The sequence below is a fragment of the Sebastes fasciatus genome, chromosome 16 (genome assembly GCF_043250625.1).
Source record: "Sebastes fasciatus isolate fSebFas1 chromosome 16, fSebFas1.pri, whole genome shotgun sequence".
NCBI lineage: Eukaryota > Metazoa > Chordata > Actinopteri > Perciformes > Sebastidae > Sebastes > Sebastes fasciatus.
Genome location: NC_133810.1, coordinates 16907949 through 16930025, shown reverse-complemented (window position 1 = coordinate 16930025; position 22077 = coordinate 16907949). Strand labels below are relative to the sequence as shown.

The following is a 22077-nucleotide window of genomic DNA, read 5'->3' as shown; positions in this document are numbered from 1 at the left end:
CAAATATCACAAAGTATGCTATATCAATTTTATTTTCCATAACATCTGGTTTCAGTAGAACTGTACACATAACATAATGCATATCTTTTTTACACAGCTTCATTTTTGATGAGACTCGGTGTCACAACCGAGCCTTTTTGAGTGTTGAGTTCCATTACATTCCACAGATTTCCCTTTGGTTACTCAGACCATCCTCCAGGTGCCACGGCCTGCACCTGTTAGTGAATTCTTGTCAATGAGCATCGCCTCGTAAACAACATCAGACAAGCATGCACATTCACACAGCCTCTCTGGGACAGGAGACACGAGTAGTCGACTGGCTAAATGCCTGAAAGTTCAGTCACCGATTTCCAACCTCGCTCATGTCTTGTGCCTCTTTACACCAAACAAAACAAAAGAAAATACATTACAGTTTGAATTCCTGTGTAACATGCCTCAAAGAATTCAGGCTGCGGGCAAAATGTCTAACGAGCTGCAGCCAACGAAGTTGTGTGTAAAAATCTACCAGGTGAAAAGGATTTGTGCTTTGCAGACTTTTTAATAACTGTTTCGTTCACGTTTTCGCAGTCAGTTTTTTAATGTGTCGATTGGTTTCCTGTCTGTAAACTCTTTAGGAGGAGCATAAACATACGCTTCTGAGGTGTGTCATCGCATTTCCTGTGACAGCATACTGTAAGTGCATTCAATTATGTTCCCAAGGCTTGTCATTTTATTTCCATCCGAGTGAAGGTACCTTGCACATAATTTGATCAGTGTTGCATCCTTTTCTGCCTTTAGCTGTGAGCTAATGTTGTCAGGCTGTTACATAACCCGTCAATGACACAATAAAACTGTATGGCGAGCACGTCCAGATGAAAATAAAGGAAGAGAAAAAGTTGGCAGTTGTCCAGAGGAAAATTTTTTTTTAATTATACTTGCTTACAAGGGTGCCAGGTTTCTGCATAGAAGAGGGCAACACTGATCAAAAAGTTGTATTTAAAATCACCAAAGCCATGATGAGAAGCAGCCTTAATCAGCACATCACTGTATGTGATCGAGTTCCCATGATTTGGAGATATCTTGTGATCTATGGCCTGTGATTACAAACTGCATTCGGAAAAATAAGCCAAATGAAGCGAGTGTGTTTATAGCCTCTTCAAATGCAAAGTGGCTGCTTCACTCGTGCTACTTTTTCTCCAAAAAGATCACATGGTTAGAAAAGCAAAAGTCTGAGAAATCTCAGGGAATGCCTCTTTTAGGGAACGGAGGTTGGAGAAGGGAGCAAGAGGGACTCCAGCAGCATAATGCAGAAATTTGAGAGTGTGTCGCCTCATTGAGTGCAGCACTCAAAAGGATTAGTAGCACAAGGAAACCTTAGCTTTCATCTTCTACTGAAAAACATTGTGATGACCTTCACTGCTCAATTCCTTGTGTGTAAATTTTGAAGCAAGGATTGTTATTTACACCTTTAATATGCTGTTTTTTTAACACTCAAGTTTTTAATTCCAGTTAATAAAACTAATAAATATAGTTTTTTATTACCCTGTTTTTCAGAAAAGCACTTTACATAGTGCCAGCTTTCCAATTTTGAAAACAACATTCATCCCAGGATTTGGAAGCCTAAATAATGATCTTATTATTCTGTGTTAAAGCCAAATGAGAAATCGCAGCAGAGTCGTTAAGTTTCAGAAACCAAAAAAACTGTGAGGTTGTGCAGTACCAACATGAGCAAGGTGTCCTATTTGGTCGCATGGAGGAAAAATGCCCAAAGTAAGGGTGCCGACAGTGTGCATATGGAACATAAATGAACATAGTTACATAATGTTGCTGTAGGGTATATAGAAAGAAAACACAAAGGAGAAAAAAAGATAATATTAGTTCTTCTGTTTCGGCCTGAGGCCTGTATGTGAACTTCGATTCTGAGGAGAAAACTTTCTATAGATGAACTGTCCTGAATACATAAAAAGAAACAGTATGGAGGCCAACTAGGTTTGCTGAATGGGTTCGTTTTTAATAGAAAATATGGCACATGCCATACTATTTAAAATTTGACACTATTGTATTAACTGTAAGGCAGTAATTTTGAATGAAAAAAGAGGTGTTTTAAAGATTCCCCCCAGCAATAACACGTGTATGTACACCTTACACCCTTCAGCCATGCCTATTTCTTTGGTTTAAACTGTTTACAAGTATTTGCTTCCCTCCAAGTGCATCTAAAACACTCTCCACATGCTGGAGCATTAGTTTTCTCTCTACCATAACAACATCACATCTTTTTTTAGTTTTTGTTGCTGTTCAGCTCTTCCTTCCCTGCAGCGACCTGAACACCGCTCCAGCTTCCCCAGTGGTGGAGTGACCTTCTCACCTTTCTCGTCAGGACTGCGCAGTCACTCAAAATTGATCTCAATCCTATCTCTTCAACAAAAACTTCTATATACCCATGTTTTCTACCCTCCTCTTCACCGCAAATCATTGTTTGCTTCCAAATATTCCTCCTCTGCTCGCAAAGCTCTTGCATCCGTCCTGGCCCATGAATATTTATAGTACGACTTTGAGCTTTGCATCTGTTACCATTCTTGATCTATGGCTTTGCACATTTTTTACCCTGTATAAGTACACGCAATTGTGCAATGAATTTAAATGCGTTAAAAAAATAAAAAATAAAATAAAAACATTCAAATTGCTATGAGGAGCTTGTTTTGCCATTCTTGGATATTTGATTTATGCAATTAGAAGTTGATTCCATCACTCCACACTGAAAATGTATTTTTAGTGATGCATGCCAATTAAGCAAGAGGTTGTTTTAGATGCAACTGTAGTGGTTAAGCATAATCTGGTAATAAACTGTTAATTGTGTGGGGTTATTGAGCTTCAGATATATAAAAAAAAAAACACATTTCGAATACATCTCCAATAACAATATACCACAGTTAAAAACCACAATGACAGTAATTTACAAAACATCCCTTTGAAACGTCTTCAGACTCCCTTTTTACGGCAGCAAACAAGCTGCAAATGTTTCGGACAACTGTGTAGCACGACAAAATGTTCGGTTAGGCACCCTGAGATGGGATATACAGATATGAGTTGCACCTTCTCAACAATCTTTCAACAAACTATTCAGTTAGGAGGCAATGAACGTCACTCTTCTGTCAGATTAAATATGACCAAGTGACTCTTGGTCACACTTTCTCTACTCTGTTTGTTTTTCCACAGTGAAAGCATCAAAATGTGTCCCTGGTGATTTTTTTTTTTTTTTATTAGAAAATAAATGAACTACAAAGATACATTACTTATGAAATGAAAAGCAAGAATTTTGCATAAGTATTTCAGAATGAAAAATAAGAACCGCCACTGCAAAAGACTACCACATTCTGCATGTTATGATGTAGGAGGCAGAGGAACCTGTGCCTGCTCTATATTGCTTGCTGCACATTCAGTAAATGTATTTATCCGCTTCCTTTTTCCAGAGCTGGAGGCTTTCTAACAGAGAAAACACGAGAACATCCTGAACTTGCTGTGTATCTTAATCCTTTTGTTGGCTTGCTGTCTGGCCTGCAAGGGAGCAGCATTATTTTACAGGTTAATAAATAAGATTTATGGATGGACTAAGGTGATAATGGACTATCTCAGTTAACTGGATGTGATTTTTCTATAAAATTGATGTTGGATCGTGACTACCACTGTGTTTCGAAATTGCATAGCAAAGCGTTAGTGTGCATAAGGAATAATCCATGCTGTTGCACTTGGCTATTTTTTTTAAATTGAACAACTTATTGCATTGTGATAATGTTAATATGTCGGCATCGGTGTATGGAATTGTGCTCTCGCTGTGTGTCTGACTGTCATGCCCTGTGGGAGTTCTCCAGCGGTGGAAGAAGTACTTCAGTAAAAGTACAAAACTATCAGCATCAAAATATATTTAAAGAACCTAAGTATTACCTCAAAATTGTACTCAAATTAGAATTAGTGTACTTACTTTCCACCACTGATCATGCCAAATCAAATTGTGCCCTCCATCCATTGTAGGTTTACAGAGAATTAAAGAGGACCTATTATGCTCATTTTAAGGTGCATAATTGTATTTTGGGTTTCTACAAGAACATGTTTCTGTGCTGTAATGTTCAAAAAACACTTTATTTTTCTCATACCGGCTGTGCTGCAGCACTTCTTTTCAACCTCTGTCTGAAACGCTCTGTTTGAGCTCCTGCCCCGCCCTCCCGAAAAGCCCAGTCTGCTCTGATTGGTCAGCTGGCCCACTCTGTTGTGATTGGTCAGCTAAACCAAACTCTTCGGAATCCGCTCCAGCTTTGCTCTAACTAGCTTTGTTTCAGGGCGTTCCAAACTAGCCGCCAGGCAGGTATTATGCAAATGTGTTACTTGGTGACATCACCACATTATGGAAGAAAAAACAGGACTACTTCAATCAAGGCGTTTCAGGCAGTTCAGGAGCAGTGTTTCTCTGGGGGAGAATAACTCCCTTTGCAGACCTTTTACATGCACAGACAACTATATAACACACTAAAGGAAAGGAAAAAGCATAATAGGTCCTCTTTAATATTTATTTAGTTTTCTTGTCAGGGTAACCCTGTCTCCATAGTTTTATATTTTTGGTTACAAACTGATGTTGTTTAAATATTTCTACATGTTTCTATATATTGTGTATATATATATGTAATATATATATATATTCTGTATTTATTTTTTTGATGAAGTGGTACAGTATGTTTTTTGTAGTTTTTGTGCTCTGTATACAACTCATGTTGCACTCCTATAGCAGACAATTTGAACTAAGAGTCAACATTATTCAATTGAAGATTAATGGATTATTTTGGAGAAAATAGTTTTTAAGAATAACTTCTCTGGTATCAGATACCTTCGAGGAAATAGGCTGGTTATTTTTTTCTCACATTGTATATAAAGATTCTTTATTCAAGAGATAATATCAAGGGAGGCTTTACATGCAGCCTACAGTGACCTATTCTATAGATTGTGATAAAGTTACATAATGGTGTAACCGCAGCAGTTGAGAAGTATTACTACTAGTAGTAAGGTGATATGCAGAAAGATGGGTACAGCAGCAATAGTAGATATGTAGGTGTCCTCCTCCTGCTACATCACATCCACCATTTGTTTTGGAACTAAAACAGCTATGTTCATTGGCACGTCTTACACAGTGTGGCGCTAGTGACTTGCTTTGTGTTTATTTCCTGAATTAATGTTCATTACTAAGTTTTGTTTGTCGTTCTTTGCAGTGCAAGAGGGTCAGACGAGGCAGCATGAAGTATATGCTACTGCCACATTACTGTCACCATGTCAAACCCCATCAGACTGATCTTATACATTATAGACAGACTGACATTATCTCTTCTTCTAGCATTCAGGTGAGGCGAGTTGTACTATTTGAGGCTTTTGAAGTTACTAAGGAGAGGTGTAGCCTATGTTTACCAGTGGCTTCCCCTTTTTGTGAAATATGTCAAAGAGTCTACAGCAGCAGACATTAAAGGATGTTACATTTCTTTTATGATATATTAATGTACCATTCAGATTGTTTTTTAGAGTACGAGCTAAATGAAACTGCAATACATGGCTCCGCTCTCCCAGGACATAAATTAACAACATCTCTAAAATGTTTGCTCCGTTAATGCTTGGTGGTTGAGAATCATAGAAGAAACTAGGCCTTATTTAGCACTTTGGCAAAGTCGTTGAGTCAATCATGCAAATGATAAACTTTCAGAACTTCTTTCAAGAATTCTTCACAAATTAAATAAAACCTTCTCTGCAGATGTAAATATGTTCTCCTGTCCTGATCGATGTAACAAAAAACCAAGCCATCCATTCCAGTTTCATCCGTTACTCGATACTCTTTAGCTGCACAACCGACTGGATGTCACATAAAAACAGGAATTACCATATAACAGGTTCAAGGATTTCAGATTTCATTCTTTGTTTGAACGGTCTCTGACCGACTCGTTGTTGTTGAGCGGCGGAGGTGGCGATTGCTTGCTCCTCATGCTCCTGCCTTCTGTGGCGGCTCGCGAAGTCTCTGTCACAAAAAGCCGAGTCACCCACACGGAGGTGACTATACGTTTGTACTCGTTCCTGAAATTCCTGTTGAGTAAGCCATAGATGATGGCGTTCAGACAGCTATTGAAGTAGGCCATGAAGTAGCTGACCACAAAGAGCCACTCGGGGATACGAGGAACCACGCGGGTCGGATCTATGGCCACCGCCAAGCCAATCAGGTTGAGTGGAGCCCAGCAGATGGCAAACAGCACAAAGACCACAAACATGGTAATGAAGTTCCGCACGTCACTTGGTCTGAGGCGAGGGCTCTCCTCCGTCTTCACTTTACGTCGCACCTGGATGAAAACACATAAAAAAGGAATTAGACTGTTAATGATTCCCCTCTGCCTCTCTATCTTACACACAAAACAGACAGAAACCCACACAGATATCCACACATAGAACCACTCCAGGGATCTCGTCCATCTATCTGCCTGTCAAACACGATATCCCCAGCTGAAATGGGCAGGCATCGACTTGCCAAATCTTTGCTGGTAATTAAAGACCAAATTGCTCAACTCAAATGTTACATGGCAAAAATGATTTCAATGATTTCAATGATGTATTTTGTTGGTATAGTCTGGCATTTAAAAAATGACTCTTCCAGTAATGGGTCAATGATTAAAGGTCAAAATTTCAAAAATTGCAGAGTGACCACATTTTCTACATTACAGGTCCACTTTGGATGAACTCTGGAAGACTGATGGGTCTTATCCTTGTTTGGCCCAAGGGGGTGCCTGTTTTATGTCGACACATTCTCATCCCAACTTGTCACATACCGCCGCTTTGTCACACTCATTGGCTTCACTCTATTTTCGCCATCAAAAACCACTATAGTTACCCTTGGCGTCACTTTCGGATTAGGCAACAAAACCACTATAGTTACGTTTAGGAAAGAAATACATGGTTGGGCTTAAACTACTTCGTCTGTACAGTGAAAATGACACTGAACGTTGTGAACACGGGGCACAAACGAACAGCTGACTGGAACGTGACGCACAGGACACAAACAGCGGTCTCCTGGATGAAAGCCCTGTGTTTGTTGGACCCATCCACCTCACCGGGTCTCACGTTTACTGAGATGGGTTTACATTGTAGTTAATGGAATGCCTGGTGCGTTTCATTCTGGCGCTAAGAGGTGCCTTGTGTGGCGGTATCGAACGCTGATGGCCGTGACAAAACCTCAGTATTTGACACCCTGGGAATGAGAACGGGCTGTTTATTTATAGCCGATGGCATGTATACAGGTTAATACCTTCTGTGTGTGCAAAGACATAAAGAACCATGTTGAGATGCAGGACACTGACCTGAATCACAAGCACCCAGATGCGTAGATAACAGAAGGTCACCACTGCGATGGGAACCAAGAAGTGGACCACGACCACCGTCACTGTGTAGGAGCTGCTGACATTCTGGGCGAAGGTGCAGGAGTAGACCCGCGGGTCGTAGCGCAGGGAGCCGACAAAGAAATTGGGGATAATTGCCACTACTGTGAGCACCCAAATTAAGGCAACAAACATGAGAGTGTTGCGATAGCTGTACAGCCGACTGTAGGAGAACGAGTGACAGATGTAGCAGTATCTGTTCACCGCTATCCCAGTGATGTTGAAGATGGAGCCGATGACACTCAGCCCCATAAGGAAACCGCTGACCTGGACAGAAATAAATAAAGTGTTTGCGTCAGTGTGTTGGGAGCATAGACTGTATATAATGATGGACGACATGACGGCTCCCCAAAAGTGAAGCCAAATCATGTGTATCGTCCCCTGGTGGCTGGCTGCAGTATAGGTAAAAAATCCTGCCCCCTCCATGTAAGCGGATGGGATATGGGCCAAACTAAATAGTCAAAGTACACGTCAAATACATTTTCACAAAGATAGTTTCTGTCATTTTAGGTAGTTCTTATCACGTTGATGAATGTTCAACTGTTTATTTTTCTGATAAGTTTAGTTTTAATTAGTTATTTGATGCTATAAAAAGGGGGTGAGACGTCATGATTGACAGCTGTGATTGACAGCTGCTCTGAGTGAAGTAGTCGCGGAGCCGGAGGGTCAGGAATTGTACGAGAGAGGAGATGTAACTTTAACTTTCCATAACAGTCACAAGTCTGTGTAATAGAACATGTGTCAATTTCATCATAAATGTAGCTATAGAGATATTATGGTTAGTTGTTGTGTCTTTCTTGCCAAACAGCTACCGTGGTGCTAACATAGTAGCTAGGTGGCTCATACAAACAAGCTGTGGCCGTGCCCGGCTCATGATTGGCTCAGGCGGGTGTGTTGGCGGGACCTCAATGATCACGACTGCACTCCAAATGATGTAAAAATCTCAAGATTGCAGCTCCCGTATCCGGGATATTTTGGCTTCACTTTTATACAGTGGGAGGAAGAGGAGACGTGTCGTCCATCTATGCAGTTTCTGTTTGGGAGTGGGTTTATTGGTGTTGTATTGGTAGTAAAGTAAAGTAATGATGTGACTGATGCGGTCTTACCATGCATTGTGTGTTCCCCAGTGCCCATCCGTCATGGAAGAGAGCATAGAGAACCAAGGGGTAGGGGTAGAAGGCTACCACAAGGTCAGCAAAGGCCAAACTCACCACAAATACATTACCTGGAGAGGAAGACACAGAGAGACAGCCTCTTAGTAAATTGCTCTCTGATCGTGAGATGAGTCATATGTTTTATGCAGGAGACATCATAATCATGCTGTTCTGTTGACACTGGATTCACCCTCTAATGCAGCTCTGAGGGGTTTGGCCCCTCATCTTCTCATCTCAGCACGATGAATTCGCCTGCATGTGCGCAGACAATCAAGATAAGTACATTCAACCCCGTTGGCTCATCCCGATAGAATGCATAAGATGTAGCACTTCTAATGCTTTTACATTTAAAGTGCTCACATGTTTTGCATGTAAAACATATTGCGATTTACATGCTTTTTAAAGCTGAAATTATGCTACAATGACAGAATCTCCCTCCAGCATTCACCTTGTTTCTACAGTACAGTCGTATTTCTATATGGCAACTAAAATTGCTGCACATTCCTTGATTCAAGTATTCTTTCTCTGACAATAACCTAATGTTGCATGGAGCCTATCCCGGCGTGTCCAGCTTGGCGAGATTGTTGGCAGAGAGGGATGAGATTACAAACCAAAGGGTTCTAGCCAAAGCCACAGCCAGTCGCCTCGTCCCTGAAAAAGTTTTATCAGGAATGGCAGAGTCGCTGTGTTTTGACAGAGTAGACGGACAAGCTTGTGGACACGGCACTTGAGCTTCTGCGACACTGGGGCATGCAGGTCCTTTTTAATCTGTCTAACCCCCCCCCCCCCCCGCTCCAACAGTGGTATCTGCTTCACAAAATCCAGTTGGTACGTCACATAAATTATGCATTGCTTTAGTTCAGGCAGAGCACTGTAGTTGCATTCGCCAATGGCAATCAGCTGCTTCATTCATGCGTCCCCATTAGTGGCTCATTCATCGGCTACCTAGGCAACCAGCTGACTGGCGACATCCAATCATATTCATACAGGTGTATGGATTATAACCTGTCACTTCTCACTCTCCTCATATGCTCTTGGCAGTGCCACAGCTCCTTCCACCAGCCAAACCTCTACCTTATGCTGCGAGCTTTTGGTATTATTACTAAGATCTAAAGTTCATCTATGGTTGTTGAGAGGGGGTTAGCTAACGAGGCTAAATGAGACTACTAAACGTCATCAAGCGGACTCGTCCGCCTTTACAGCCTCGTTTTGTATACTCACACTCATGTGACCGTTCTGATTGCGTTCACACTTCAAAAATCATAAAAGTGCTATTATCTTGCTGAACAAAACGTATAAGTATCATAAACGTGTGTTGGCCACAGAGCTTATTTTCTGCAATAATCCAAAACATAATGGAAAAATCCCATTGGCTGTTTGTCGAGGGAACCCAGGGCAATTTTAACTTCCTGGTTGGCCTACAAAAATACGTCATCCCTGGAGCACTCTATTGATAAATCCATGGTGCCGTCCACGGTGCTAAAGTAGCAGACAGATTTGTAACTGCGACTTTTTCCTCTTGGATTTCTAATGTTCTCTAAACTATGCTAGTTTAGAGAATATTATATGTATTAAAAAAATACAGAACCAAAAGAGACATTCATAGGGCGGTTCGCTATTCGCAGGTGAACGGAACGTGCTATTGTAAAGGTAGTTCCAGATATAATGGGGCAGTGCATTGATAGGTCTTACTGTCCTGAACCTTTTAGGTCTCATATGTGCGGCTTGCCTCATGTTTTTTTTTTTGTTCCTGTATTTGTCAGGAGGGACCTGAAGTACAGGAGGAACCCCAGACCTCGGTGGTGGGGATAGTAGAGGAGAAATGCCTCCTGGGTGTCATGTCCTCAGACATCTCTCAGCTGTATTGGGGATTCTTGTCATGTCCTGTATAATCAACCTGCTCGAACCAGGTCAAAAGTCCATAGTGCAAAGTGCACCAGAGCTTTATTTACAGCTATACCAAGCAGCTGCTACACTTTTCCTTTTGAAACTACAGTAATGTGCACATGTGGCTCCGGTGTGGCCGTCAACCTAGAACTGTCACTATGCAGCCTGATGCACAAAGTGGAGACAGCAATTCAAAACTAATTGAAGGTTTAGCACCCTGAACTTGAACCCTGAAAAAAAGGGATATAGAGTGTACAGTATACACCTTAAAATGTGTATTTCCAAGTTCTGAACCGTTTTTGCAATAATCAAATGCATTGTGATCAAGTTAAACAAATACATGATTCAATGCACTTTGAACATTAATAAAAGTTGGCCTTTTTTATGATTTGCACCTATTGTGATCCATGTCCCAACAAGTCTTTACCATGTGCTTTGAATGTGAATGCCAATGGTGAACGCTACTGTACAAAACTAGGAGAAAAAACTGAATGTGTTCTAAAGCACATTGAAAACATGCATTAACATAAAATTATATTAGGCCTTTGATATAAGGCCACCAGTGGTGTGATTTTTCTACACCAGTCTGAAGTTAGTTATACTTGCATGGCACTTCATTTAACTGTACTGACACAACATGCAGACCATATCAATACAGTATATAGCAAACATCCCCCCCAAGTAATAGGATACGTTCTTCATTTAATATGTACAAGCTAGGTTAAAGAATTAATTAATTAAAGTCTGGGTCTTTGATCTAAAATATGCAGCTTGAGCAGCTTGATCTGCTGATTTTCATAAATTGTGTATATTTCCATTTTTCCTTTAAACTTGAAAGCACAAGACTACGAGTCAACAGCCATGCTAGCAGCTCTGTGAGGCTATAGACACAGAGGTGCTTTGACCTAAATGTTAAAATTAGCATCCTAAAATGCTCACAATGCTAACATGCCAATGGTATAATGTGTACCAGGTGGTTGACCTTTAGAATGTTAGCATTCTAATCTATACTGAGAGGCACTACGCACAGCTGAGGCTGATGGGAATGTCATTAGGATTGCAGGTACATTTTGGACAAATTGAGACCATGGCAATCCATCCAAAAGTTATTGAGACATATCACAAAAAAATACAAATCTGAATTTCAAGGCGGCGCTAGCGGAGAAGTCAAGGGATCATCAAATTCAGAGGGATTTGTCCTCTGGGGAACATTTCTGATTGATATATAGTCATATTCACCACGCCTCAATCACGACGAACAAAATATACATAAGACAAATGTGTTAATGTAGACTTTCACATAAAGCGTGGGATTATGGCAAATGGCATCTTCAATTATAGCCTGATAATAGCCTTCATAATACAATACTGTTCATTCTTTCCAGTGTATTTGAATATAAATTGAAAGAACATACTGTACAATGAAAAGGGGGGATGACGTTCTGTATCTTTTTAAAAACCTTAATATGAGTCTTTTTATTACGGGGCTCCTCAAACGCAATAAAGAAGAAATTATCTTTTCAGTCTGGATAGATTATTATTCATCATCAACTGCTTTCTCTGTGTGTGTGTGTGTGTGGGCATGCATGTCCCACTCCAATCAATAAATTGTGCAATAAAGAAAGACACATATAAAGCATGGAGGTGGAGGTACACGTGCACACAAAAGGTATACAATAAACACAAAGAGTGAGCAAAAGAATCGTACTGATTGTGGTTTAATCTCACCTTGAGGCTATACAGCAGTCTTTACAGGGAAGAGTTTTGAGACTCACTGCAAGTGGAAATTCAAAATTTACCTTCCATATGTAACAAAACACCATTCTACTAGTTCTTTCAGAAGGCTCGACTTTATTGTCTTCTTCTTTTTACGGCGTACATTGTTGCAGCATGCTTTTTTACCCACACAAATATGCCTTCATTCATGCTGTAGAAACAATATCAATTTGAGAAAGTACATGAATAATAGACCTCGTTAAGTATAACTGCTCAAATTTTGCATCATTAACCACAAACAGTTTTATATGGGCTTCTTAAAATGTATGCTCCGACAACTGCACTGGGTAATCGAGGCCTAGTTTGAAGGATTCTGTGAAACGAGCAGCCTGCTAGTGTAATGGGATCATTTTAATTACAGTCATTATGGCATTTTAAGTTGAAATTAGGCAGTAAAACTTTTTAAGTGTTTTGAGTCTACAAGAAAGGATCCACCATCATGCAGTTAAAGTTAATGTACGGAGGCAGGCACAGGAATACAAAAATAAAAAGCATAAAAGGTTCTCTGCACAGTCAGAAATGACTGCAAATGCAAGTATTATTGTAATTATGTGAATTTGATTTTCAATTTTCATGTTGAACATGAGTCACCTCCAACACAGCAAAGAGTGCAGCGCATTTGAAAGGGTGACAGTTCAGCTGTGTGTACTCGAGCTTTAAAATATTCAGACAATTATCACACAGCTGTCAGAGCCATGTTGTCTTTTCGAAAGGCAATCACCAACCACGTCTGAACCGTGAAACGTCTGACCTATTAAATGACCCGCTGTGTTCCACTGCACTGCCGTGATGTCACACACTACGTGACAAATAACCAGCGTTACATAAACTCCTGTACTATAGCTGCACGGCTGTTATGAGCCCCTTGTTCAGGCATAATTGTGCGCTAAATCAAATTTCAGGCCTTTTTGCCAAATCTGTTTCATTGTTTTATGCTGAAGCGTTGTTTAACAGAAGTACATGGTAGAGTAGTTGTGTTTATTGATGAGTGTAATGAGTAGGAAAGTAGTTAACATGATGTGAATATTGAGATGTGATGGTGTAGAAGATTAAAGTTTGTAAAAGTTAAAAATTAGATAAAGGAGTGCATTTGTTTTTCTCACACACACTTATAACTAATGGACATGCATCAGTACTCTTATAAAGCTGGAAAAACAAGGCAGATGGTTGCAATTATCAACAAAAATGAAAAGAGTAATCCTTTCTGCGATAGCTGTTTATGACTCCTCTGACCACACAATGCTGTTAATGCATGAGGACTGCTGAAGCAGCCATTGCTACACGTGTACTGCTCTGGCACCAGACCCAGGAAATCTCTGTGTGTGTGGTGTGTGTGTGTGTGTGTGTGTGTGTGTGTGTGTGTGTGTGTGTGTGTGTGTGTGTGTGTGTGTGTGTGTGTGTGTGTGTGTGTGTGTGAGAGAGAGCGGTACTGTAGCTGTCCACTTCATTTTCTCCGCCCTCAGCCTGATAGAGAGCGGCGTGCATTCGACGAAGCGGCAAACAAGTGTTTCACATTTGCGGAGCGCACATACAGTAAGATGCACACCTGCTCACTAAGCCACGGATTATGACAGTGATGATGATCACATTTCATAATTATTCATAGATGAGAGTCTAAGCTTAAATGTGACAATCTTGTTTCAGGGTTTTATAGCAATGTAAACTAGATTACACTACAAATGAATTTGCCCAGCAGCCCCTGGGAATTGGGTGTAATTTGGACAAGCAACTGCTTGGAGACCTTGAATTTTTTGAATTTCCAGATGAAAGCATACGCACACTCTGAAGCGTTGACTTTAATTTGCAGTAGCAACTTATGTGGCTGCACCATTCAAAGAGGAAATGAACAAACATGCATAGTAAACAGTATATTTTTTTCGCACTCCTGCTTGTTTTTCCCCTCTTTTTTATGCCTAATAGGTGGATTGGATGATTACGTTTGTTGCGGCTTTTTACAAGGTTATTCACATGTACATAATTGCAAATGGAAATGTTGACTGAAACTTAATCTCCTTTGTCAAAAGGCGTGCATGAATGAATGAATACTGTAATAAACAATTTGAGAAGGAAAAATGATTTTGTGCATTTTTCACTTCATGTCTGTAAGCAATTCCCTAGGGGAAGAGATTGCAAAGTTTTTCCTCTCATTTGCTTTTTTTTTTTTTAAATGTCTTTCCTGTGGGAGGACATGCTAGGCAGCTTTGCCTTGTTAGCATTTAAATTTGTTTTCAGTGAAAAAAAAAAAAGATGTCAAGGGAATGATGACAGGAATGGGGTCTGAATCCAGAAAGGACTGGTGTGGAGGGAAAAGTGGTCAGGCATGATAAAAGCTGCACTGTCATGTGGAAAGGCATGTGTTAAAAGTGAGGAGCCAATCTCATTTGAGGAAGGTAAATAATACAATCCTCACAAGACATGATCTGGACAATTAACAGCCTTGTTATTTTATAATGAAGCTGCCACCTCTGGTCATTTCTTCAGTCTGTTAAATGGAAGAACACGACACGTAGACAAAAGGGAGGCAATGTCTGACTCTATCTGCAGAGATGAGTGAACACAGCCTTCAAATAGGAAATAGAAAATTAGGAGGATGGTGAAAAATAAAAGGAGGTTAAAGGTCAGCAGAGGATAGGATTGTTAGCAGCGAAGAAGAGGTGGGGGAATAAGCTGATGACAGAAGATAAAAGAGTAATACAATGTACTCATAGTTTTGTAGGCAAGGCTATAAACGATCTTGTCATCACTGCTATACATCAGAGCCTTTTCCTCAGCATGCCATTATCCTCCTCACTCCACTGCCCTGCAGACTGCCTGGTCATACATAGCTGACCCCACAATGGAAAGAAAGGCAAACCCTTTCTACCACTGTCTGTTCTTTATTTTGTCTATTCACTTAGCTGCTCCTCAAATTTCTCAACCAAGGAGTGTTAGTTTTGAACGATACGACCCAATGATCGTGCTTTTTGTTTTTTTCCGCCGCTGTTTTCAGAGGTTGAATGTGTTTCTCACAGAATAAAAGAGACAAAACGCACATTGAGACTGCAAGGTGGATGGTCAAGCCATGCTGCCAGACTGAAATGGATTGGGAGCATGTCTGGGAACTACTATGTGAAGAAAAATGACCTTAAAAGTGCACTGTATCACTCTCTAGACTCTCCATGTTAAAAGGAAAAAAAGGAGAAGAGGAGTACACCAGCAAAGTTTGAGTCTGTTCTTGAACAGAGTTCAGATGTACTGTAAGCTGTAACTGAAAAGCAGTTGTTGCCTCAGGCAAATACTGTACAGTGAGCTCAGCTTTACACTCTTTCTGCCGGAGCAAGGACACATATAGCCTACAGTACATCCAACATTTTAAGTGTTTGATTTTTGCTTTTTCAGGGCATAAAAAAAGCTGCATCAACAACATCAGCAAACATGCTGGCATCTGTGACTAGTTAGTTAACAAGTTTGAAGGGTCACAATATTTGCCGTACACATAACCAAATATAGACGCCTGAGAAGTGGAAGTCATTTTCTGAATCTCTGATTGAATTAAATCCACAAAATAAATCCCCATAAATAAATGTCTAGACTATTCCTATTTGCAAACACCTTATCCCTGGCTCACCAAGTATCCTCTTCCAACACCATTTATCTAACCCACCATTAAATTCTGTCTGAAGTGCAGTGTGGGGAAAAGTCATCCTGGTTGAGTTAATTGGTATAAACATCCCTGGAGTAACATTTTAATTAGAAATGTGCAGCAATTTATCCAATAAGAGATGTGACGAGAATTTACCTGGAAGTTAGTGCTCGATTCTACTAAAATACGTCAAACAAGGACATGCACATTTGGATGGGCAGTAGATCAATTAAAAAAAAAAGGTTAAAGCTGGGGTAGGTAGTTTTCTGGAAAAGACAAAGCCCCTCCCACCAGACATGCATGCGCTTCATACATTAACCTGTACAAGTACGTCATTCATTTCAAACAGCATCCCGATGGTGATTGTGATCCCAATGTTGTTATATAGCAGCAATTCTATGAGAATTACCGTCCTGTATTCTTTGCAAACTTGTAGGCATTTAACTAGTTACAGAGCCACAGCCATGTTATGCCACATTATGTTAGCAGAAGGCTAAACTATGAGCAACATTTTCTCTCCATCTCTGAAACGCTTAGCTGACATTGATACGTGTATTATTGCGTTTATTGTCAGACTCTCTTTTAGACTCTGTTTGATAAGTCTGTCTCCCTTTTTTGGGGTTGCTTTGCAGTGTAGGTAGTTGTTGCCAATGCTGGAATAGCATTTTGTTCTGCAGGATTTTCAGCCACGGAAACAGGCTGAAGGGACGTGTGCACACATCTGCATTTGTAGAACAGCCAATAGGAACGCCCTTTCTCTGAAATTACCTGTGATTGGCCAAAGTCTTCCGTCACAGGCTAGATTTTCTAAAGCCTGAACACCAGTGGCAATTCTAGGATTAGACCTTTGGGGGGGGCATCAAACACTTAATTTCCTGCATTCTGGTGAATTTTATGCACCAATTTATGGTGTAAAATGCTGAAAGACTAATTTTTGCCCAATGACGCCCAAAAAAAACCTGCCTACCCCAGCTTTAATGCTGCAGATTCTCTTTGAGACAGTAAACTTGTATTACAAAGACTAATGTGTCCTGCATTTCAAGTACCATAAAACATTGAATTATAAATGTAATTAAATGTTCAGAGATTTAATATACCTTCTTTGTTTTAATCCAACTGCCTTGTTTTTCTTTATGTTTCTTACCCACAAAAAAAGTGTTTATCCAACATTCTCCCTCTGGAAGTTGTCTTATAGTCAAGGTCATCTTATATTATGCTTTGTCCAAAAGAGCGTTTTCTGATCTGCCACCTCTATGCTTACGTTTTTGTTGTGTTTGTTACTATTGGTAAGGGGACAGGATGCAAAGCAAGGTGACCTGTGCCAGACACTTTATACACCCAAACACCGGACCTCCTGCTTAAGAGATTTTGAAATGCAGTACAATGACACACATGCCTACATCTGCCACTCCCCCAAAACACATAAACGCACACTGCCTGACAACTGGGGGGCGAGCCAACGATAGAGCATTGGCGGGATCCCAACACTCAACCGATCTACATCATACTTCGCAGGTGTACTGCTGGGGACCCAAGGGAGCACTTTGTCAAATTTGGTGCAATTTGACATGGTGCTGGATATACTAGCGTTACAACTGAACTTTTCTTCACTTGCCTGGAGTCAACAGGAGCGGTTAGCCAACTGACAGCAGAATCGAACCACAGTGTATTTCACAGGTGTGACCTGTGAGTAATCCGCGACTTAGGAGTGTATTTCCCCCCGCTGTAAGACTTGATGCTAACTTATAAAACTAATAACGTCAGCAAAATGCCTCTGCTAATTAAATCTACTTTATAACGACAGTGGTTATGTCAAAGCAAGCAACTAATACGCCTATTTGGAAATTACCTCCGCTAAGTAGCCGGCAACTTGGGTGTATTTTTCCCCTGTGAGTAAAATTGTATTTCTCCGCTGTAAGACTTGATACTAACTTATAACACTAATAACGTTAATGCCAGCAAAATACATCTGCTAATTAAATCCATGCTCTACTTTATAACGACAGTGGTTATGTCAAAGCAAGCGACTAATAAGCCTATGTGTATTTCACCGATGTTTCTGACCATGAGAGACCTAAACCTGGGTGTGTTTTTCAGGGGTGGATTTAGCGCCATCTAGCTTTATTTTTCACCTTCTCTAACCGGAAATGTTGGTATTGGTAATGGTAGAAGTAGTACTACTAGTACTTTTTTTTTTAAATGAAACTATTAACTATTACTCTTTAAAAGAGCTTCAGAGCCATAAGAAGTCATCGGAGGACAGTGTGTAGGAAGTGGTTGCTAAATATTTCAGTAAATATGATTCAGCCGTTGGTTGGCTGCTGCTTTGAAACCAGTTTTGCAAAGCAGCTCTTCCTTTAGCTCCCTCCCTCAGGTCTCCCTCTCTGCTTCTGTCGCCTCTCTTTAGAGGGCACTGTCACAGATTGTTTACAGTGTAAACAACAAGCATCACCAAATATGACGCTTATGAATCAATTTCCAACGATTAATATGTTAGCAGTGTTATGCAAAACCAGCTCCAAGATATCCAATGCAACATGATGAAATCAGTAATAAACAGATTCCACAGTAGGAGCATTACAATTTTTTTTTAAATAACTTACATAAACACAAAAAAATACCCAAATGTAATTGCAAACAAAAAAATAATAAAAGGAGTTTACTTATATTATTGCACCTGCTTTTGGGATGTTGCTGCTTTTCCCTTCATTGAAGTTTTTATACATTTATATGCAATTTGTTTTCCTGGAAAAAGCCATTCGATGTAGTGTCACGTCACTTTACTATTATACTTGCGAGGGTTTAAGGCAAATACAACACACTGACCGCAAAAAACACAACCCTCACGCTCAACTGAGAACAAATTAAGTAACTGCCGTATAATATAACCTTTCAAGCAAACATGCCGTGACCATAATGATAAAGAACGACTAAATCATGGTCAGTTAGGCGGAGGGAAAAAGTGCCGAGTTCCTCCTCACTGAATGAAATTAATGGGCACAATAAAGATATATAAGATATGTATGCATCATCACTCATTAAACAGGGGCTTTCAGTCCAAGTGAATCTCAAATATTTTACAAAACACATAAATGTTTGCACAATTCTACATCTTAATATGCAAATAAATTATATATTTAGCCCTCTGCACACAGACAATTTCCATATTAAACTACAATCAATAGTTGTGTTTAGTAGATGGGACAAAGGTGCGTTTCTGCCCTTTATGCTGTGTGAATGGCCACACTGAACCAAGCTTATCAAAGTCATTCATCTTCTAGTTTTGTGTGTGCATCAGTATGTGCTGCTTGTGTTAATATTTATCTTACTGATCCCACATTCATCTGAATACCAGTTTATGCTAAACACGCTGTCCCAGTGTGAGCAGAGTTGTGCATCCGTGTGTGCGTTTGTGCAGCTGGGCTAAATTGCTTGCACATTTGCTAATTATGCCTCGAAATGTAACTGCTCATACATAAAATTATAGACAAATGTTATCTGTTATGTGTGGGATGGGAAAAAGAGACTTGTTTTTTGGCACGGACAGTCATTTGTTTTGGACCACAGTCGTCTGGGACATCTCTCCAAACATGTCTGCATAAAAACTCAGGAACTCCATGACAAATGGAAATGACGGATGACCAAAGAATTAATTTTTAAAATGACAAATATTTAGCTCAATTGCTATGCCACATTTAAAAGGAGCAGTGTGTAACAATTAGGGGGATCTCAAGTATGTTTTCTTTAGTGTATAATCACTTGAAAATAAGAATCGTTGTGTTTCAGTTACCTTAGAATGAGCTGTTTCTACATACGGAGCGGGTTTCACAGAGCCGGCTGCCATGTTTCTACAGTAGCCCAAAACGTACAAACCTAACTTTTCCTGCTAGGGCCAGAGTTGATAACGTTACTCGCTCTGGTGTTAACCCCTTCCATCACTCCACTCAGCCGCCAGGAAACAAGGCGAGAAACCTCTGTTGGTCTTGAGGAGCTGCAGCATTTATTTCAGCACAAACTGCAACTTCCACTGAACATTCACTTGATATTCTCAGCGCTAAACCAACTCTGTTTTGTGCTCCACTAGCTCACCTTTCCGCTCATCACACATTCGCCGCCGCTCTTTCTCTCTCTTGCTTCACCACTCACTTCCCACGTACACACACACTCTTACAACACCTAGCTCTAGATAGGGCCATTCACATTTTTGATTCGGCCATTGCAGTTCTCCTACACAGTTGGCACACGGCAGAGGTTTAAATCTGCAACCTCACCGCTAGTGGTCGCTATATGATGCATATGATACATAACCTAGTATTTTTAATGTTCTGGACAGAATGCCCTGGGTGTGGGCTATTTACGCTATAAATGAATGAACATTGTTTAATTTCTGGTTTCAGTATTTACGTAATTATCAGTAGAGCAGAATTCTTAGCAAACAGATCTGACAGAATACAACTTAATAACACAGACAACATCAGGGAAGAAAAATGCACAGGTCTGAACATCGCACTAGGTGACGCATCGAGCAGACAGATGGTTCAGTATCACATGAAGACCGGATAACATGACCCCATTACCATATACATGAGGGCATGCAGAGTTGGAGGTACATCAAAGAAAAGGTCTGGAAGTGAAATCTTCCTGTTTTGAGGTTTGGTCTGCCTTTATCAAATGAAAATATCTATTTTTGTTATTGCAGTGTGGCTAAATTGCTCCCTGGTCTGAAGGCTACTTAGTTTCAAAGCACAATGAGAAGAGACAGCATTCATCTTCCAAATAGTGTCTGGCCATTGCATAACTGCCGCTGCCTGTGCATATGGCTGTTTTGTGTTTAGGCACGTGCTGCGGGGCAAGTCTTGGTTTGGCCAACACGGACCTCGTGCTGCGGGAGAAAGTCAGCATATGGACGACGTTGGTGGAACTGCAGTACAATGATGTGATGTGATGTGATGTGATGAAAAAGCTTGTCAGGTGTAGGGGATGAGTGAAGGATTCACAGCAGGTGGTTTTATTCCACACACACAGAAACCCCCCAAACCCTCAGGAACTGTCTCGCAAAATGTTTTTCAGTGTCATGGCCACGCTCCGTGATGCTGAATGGGTTTCGAGCACACAAACCATTTAACTCTGACTTGTTTTTATTCTTTTCGTTTCTTTTTGTGGTGATTTAATATTAGAAGTAGAGGAACAGAATTTCCCATTCCGAGCATCTAACTAACACTGCCAAAATTGTCACTTCATACAATGGTACTGTAGTAATTCCAAGCAAACTACAGTAATATCAATAAAGTTTGTTTCAGTGGGTGTACTTCTGGCCGGGTAATTGTTGCTCAAACATTTCTAGACTGCACAATACAGGATTGAAAAGCTAAGGACTTAACATAAGCACCATACAGTATGTGTATAAATCTGAAACCAAAGAATTGTGGCAAGGTAGATGGATGAGCAAAGTATAACTAGACTAATACATAGAACCATTTAGGTTGCTAAATAGCAAAGGCAATCATGATATCACATAATCTATTTAAAAGTAGGGGTGTAGGAAGATATTGAATATCATGATATGTGATACTGTATCGATTCTCAAAAACACTCAATTTTTAATTAATAATTTACATGCCAAGATTAACTCAGTCAATACTTTATTTCATTGCAAAGATATGCACTTTCTCAGTGTATGTGCCCTCTCAAAGTAGTGTTAAGATGTTCAATGTTACAGGGACTGTGATAAATGCAAATGCAAATCCCACTGTTCTGATTGCATAAAAAGGTAACTTTTTTTACTTACTTACAGTATCCGAATATATTGAATCGTAACCCCTAAATCATGATTCGTATCGCCAGATTCTTGCCAATTCACAGCCCTATTTAAAAGCGGTATCGTTTTTGTGATTATAGGTATCAGTATCAGAGCTGTCAGTTTAAGATTCAAGTAAAAATATAATTTGCAATTTACTATATACCGTATACAATCTTTGGTCAGTAAAATTATAGCCTGCTGTGTCACAAAATGACATAAAATGGAATAATAACTCTTCAGTGTTCCTGAATGTGCTACATAGTGAATGTGATGTCTTTTCTCGGGCACTGTGAATGTGCTGTCAGCCAGAGTCCATATGAAAGTCTCCCAAAAATGAGTACTGCCAAATGATTTCTCATGATTTGTCAACAAAAAGAAATTGGCTTGATAAGAGAGCTCCAGCATGTT

The 22077-nt window shown here is 40.1% G+C and overlaps 1 protein-coding gene across 1 annotated transcript in view; it reads right to left on the bottom strand.

The window, feature by feature from the left end:
- mtnr1bb (melatonin receptor 1Bb) overlaps positions 1–22077 on the bottom strand; it is a 44483-nt gene continuing 22406 nt past the window's right edge. The window contains exons 2-4 of the mRNA XM_074611159.1: positions 8537–8655; positions 7353–7697; positions 1–6341 (exon numbers count right to left, since the gene is read on the bottom strand). Of these exons, the coding sequence (XP_074467260.1) occupies positions 5919–6341; positions 7353–7697; positions 8537–8655 (887 nt within the window). The 3' untranslated portion in view covers positions 1–5918. The remainder of the gene's footprint in view (positions 6342–7352; positions 7698–8536; positions 8656–22077) is intronic.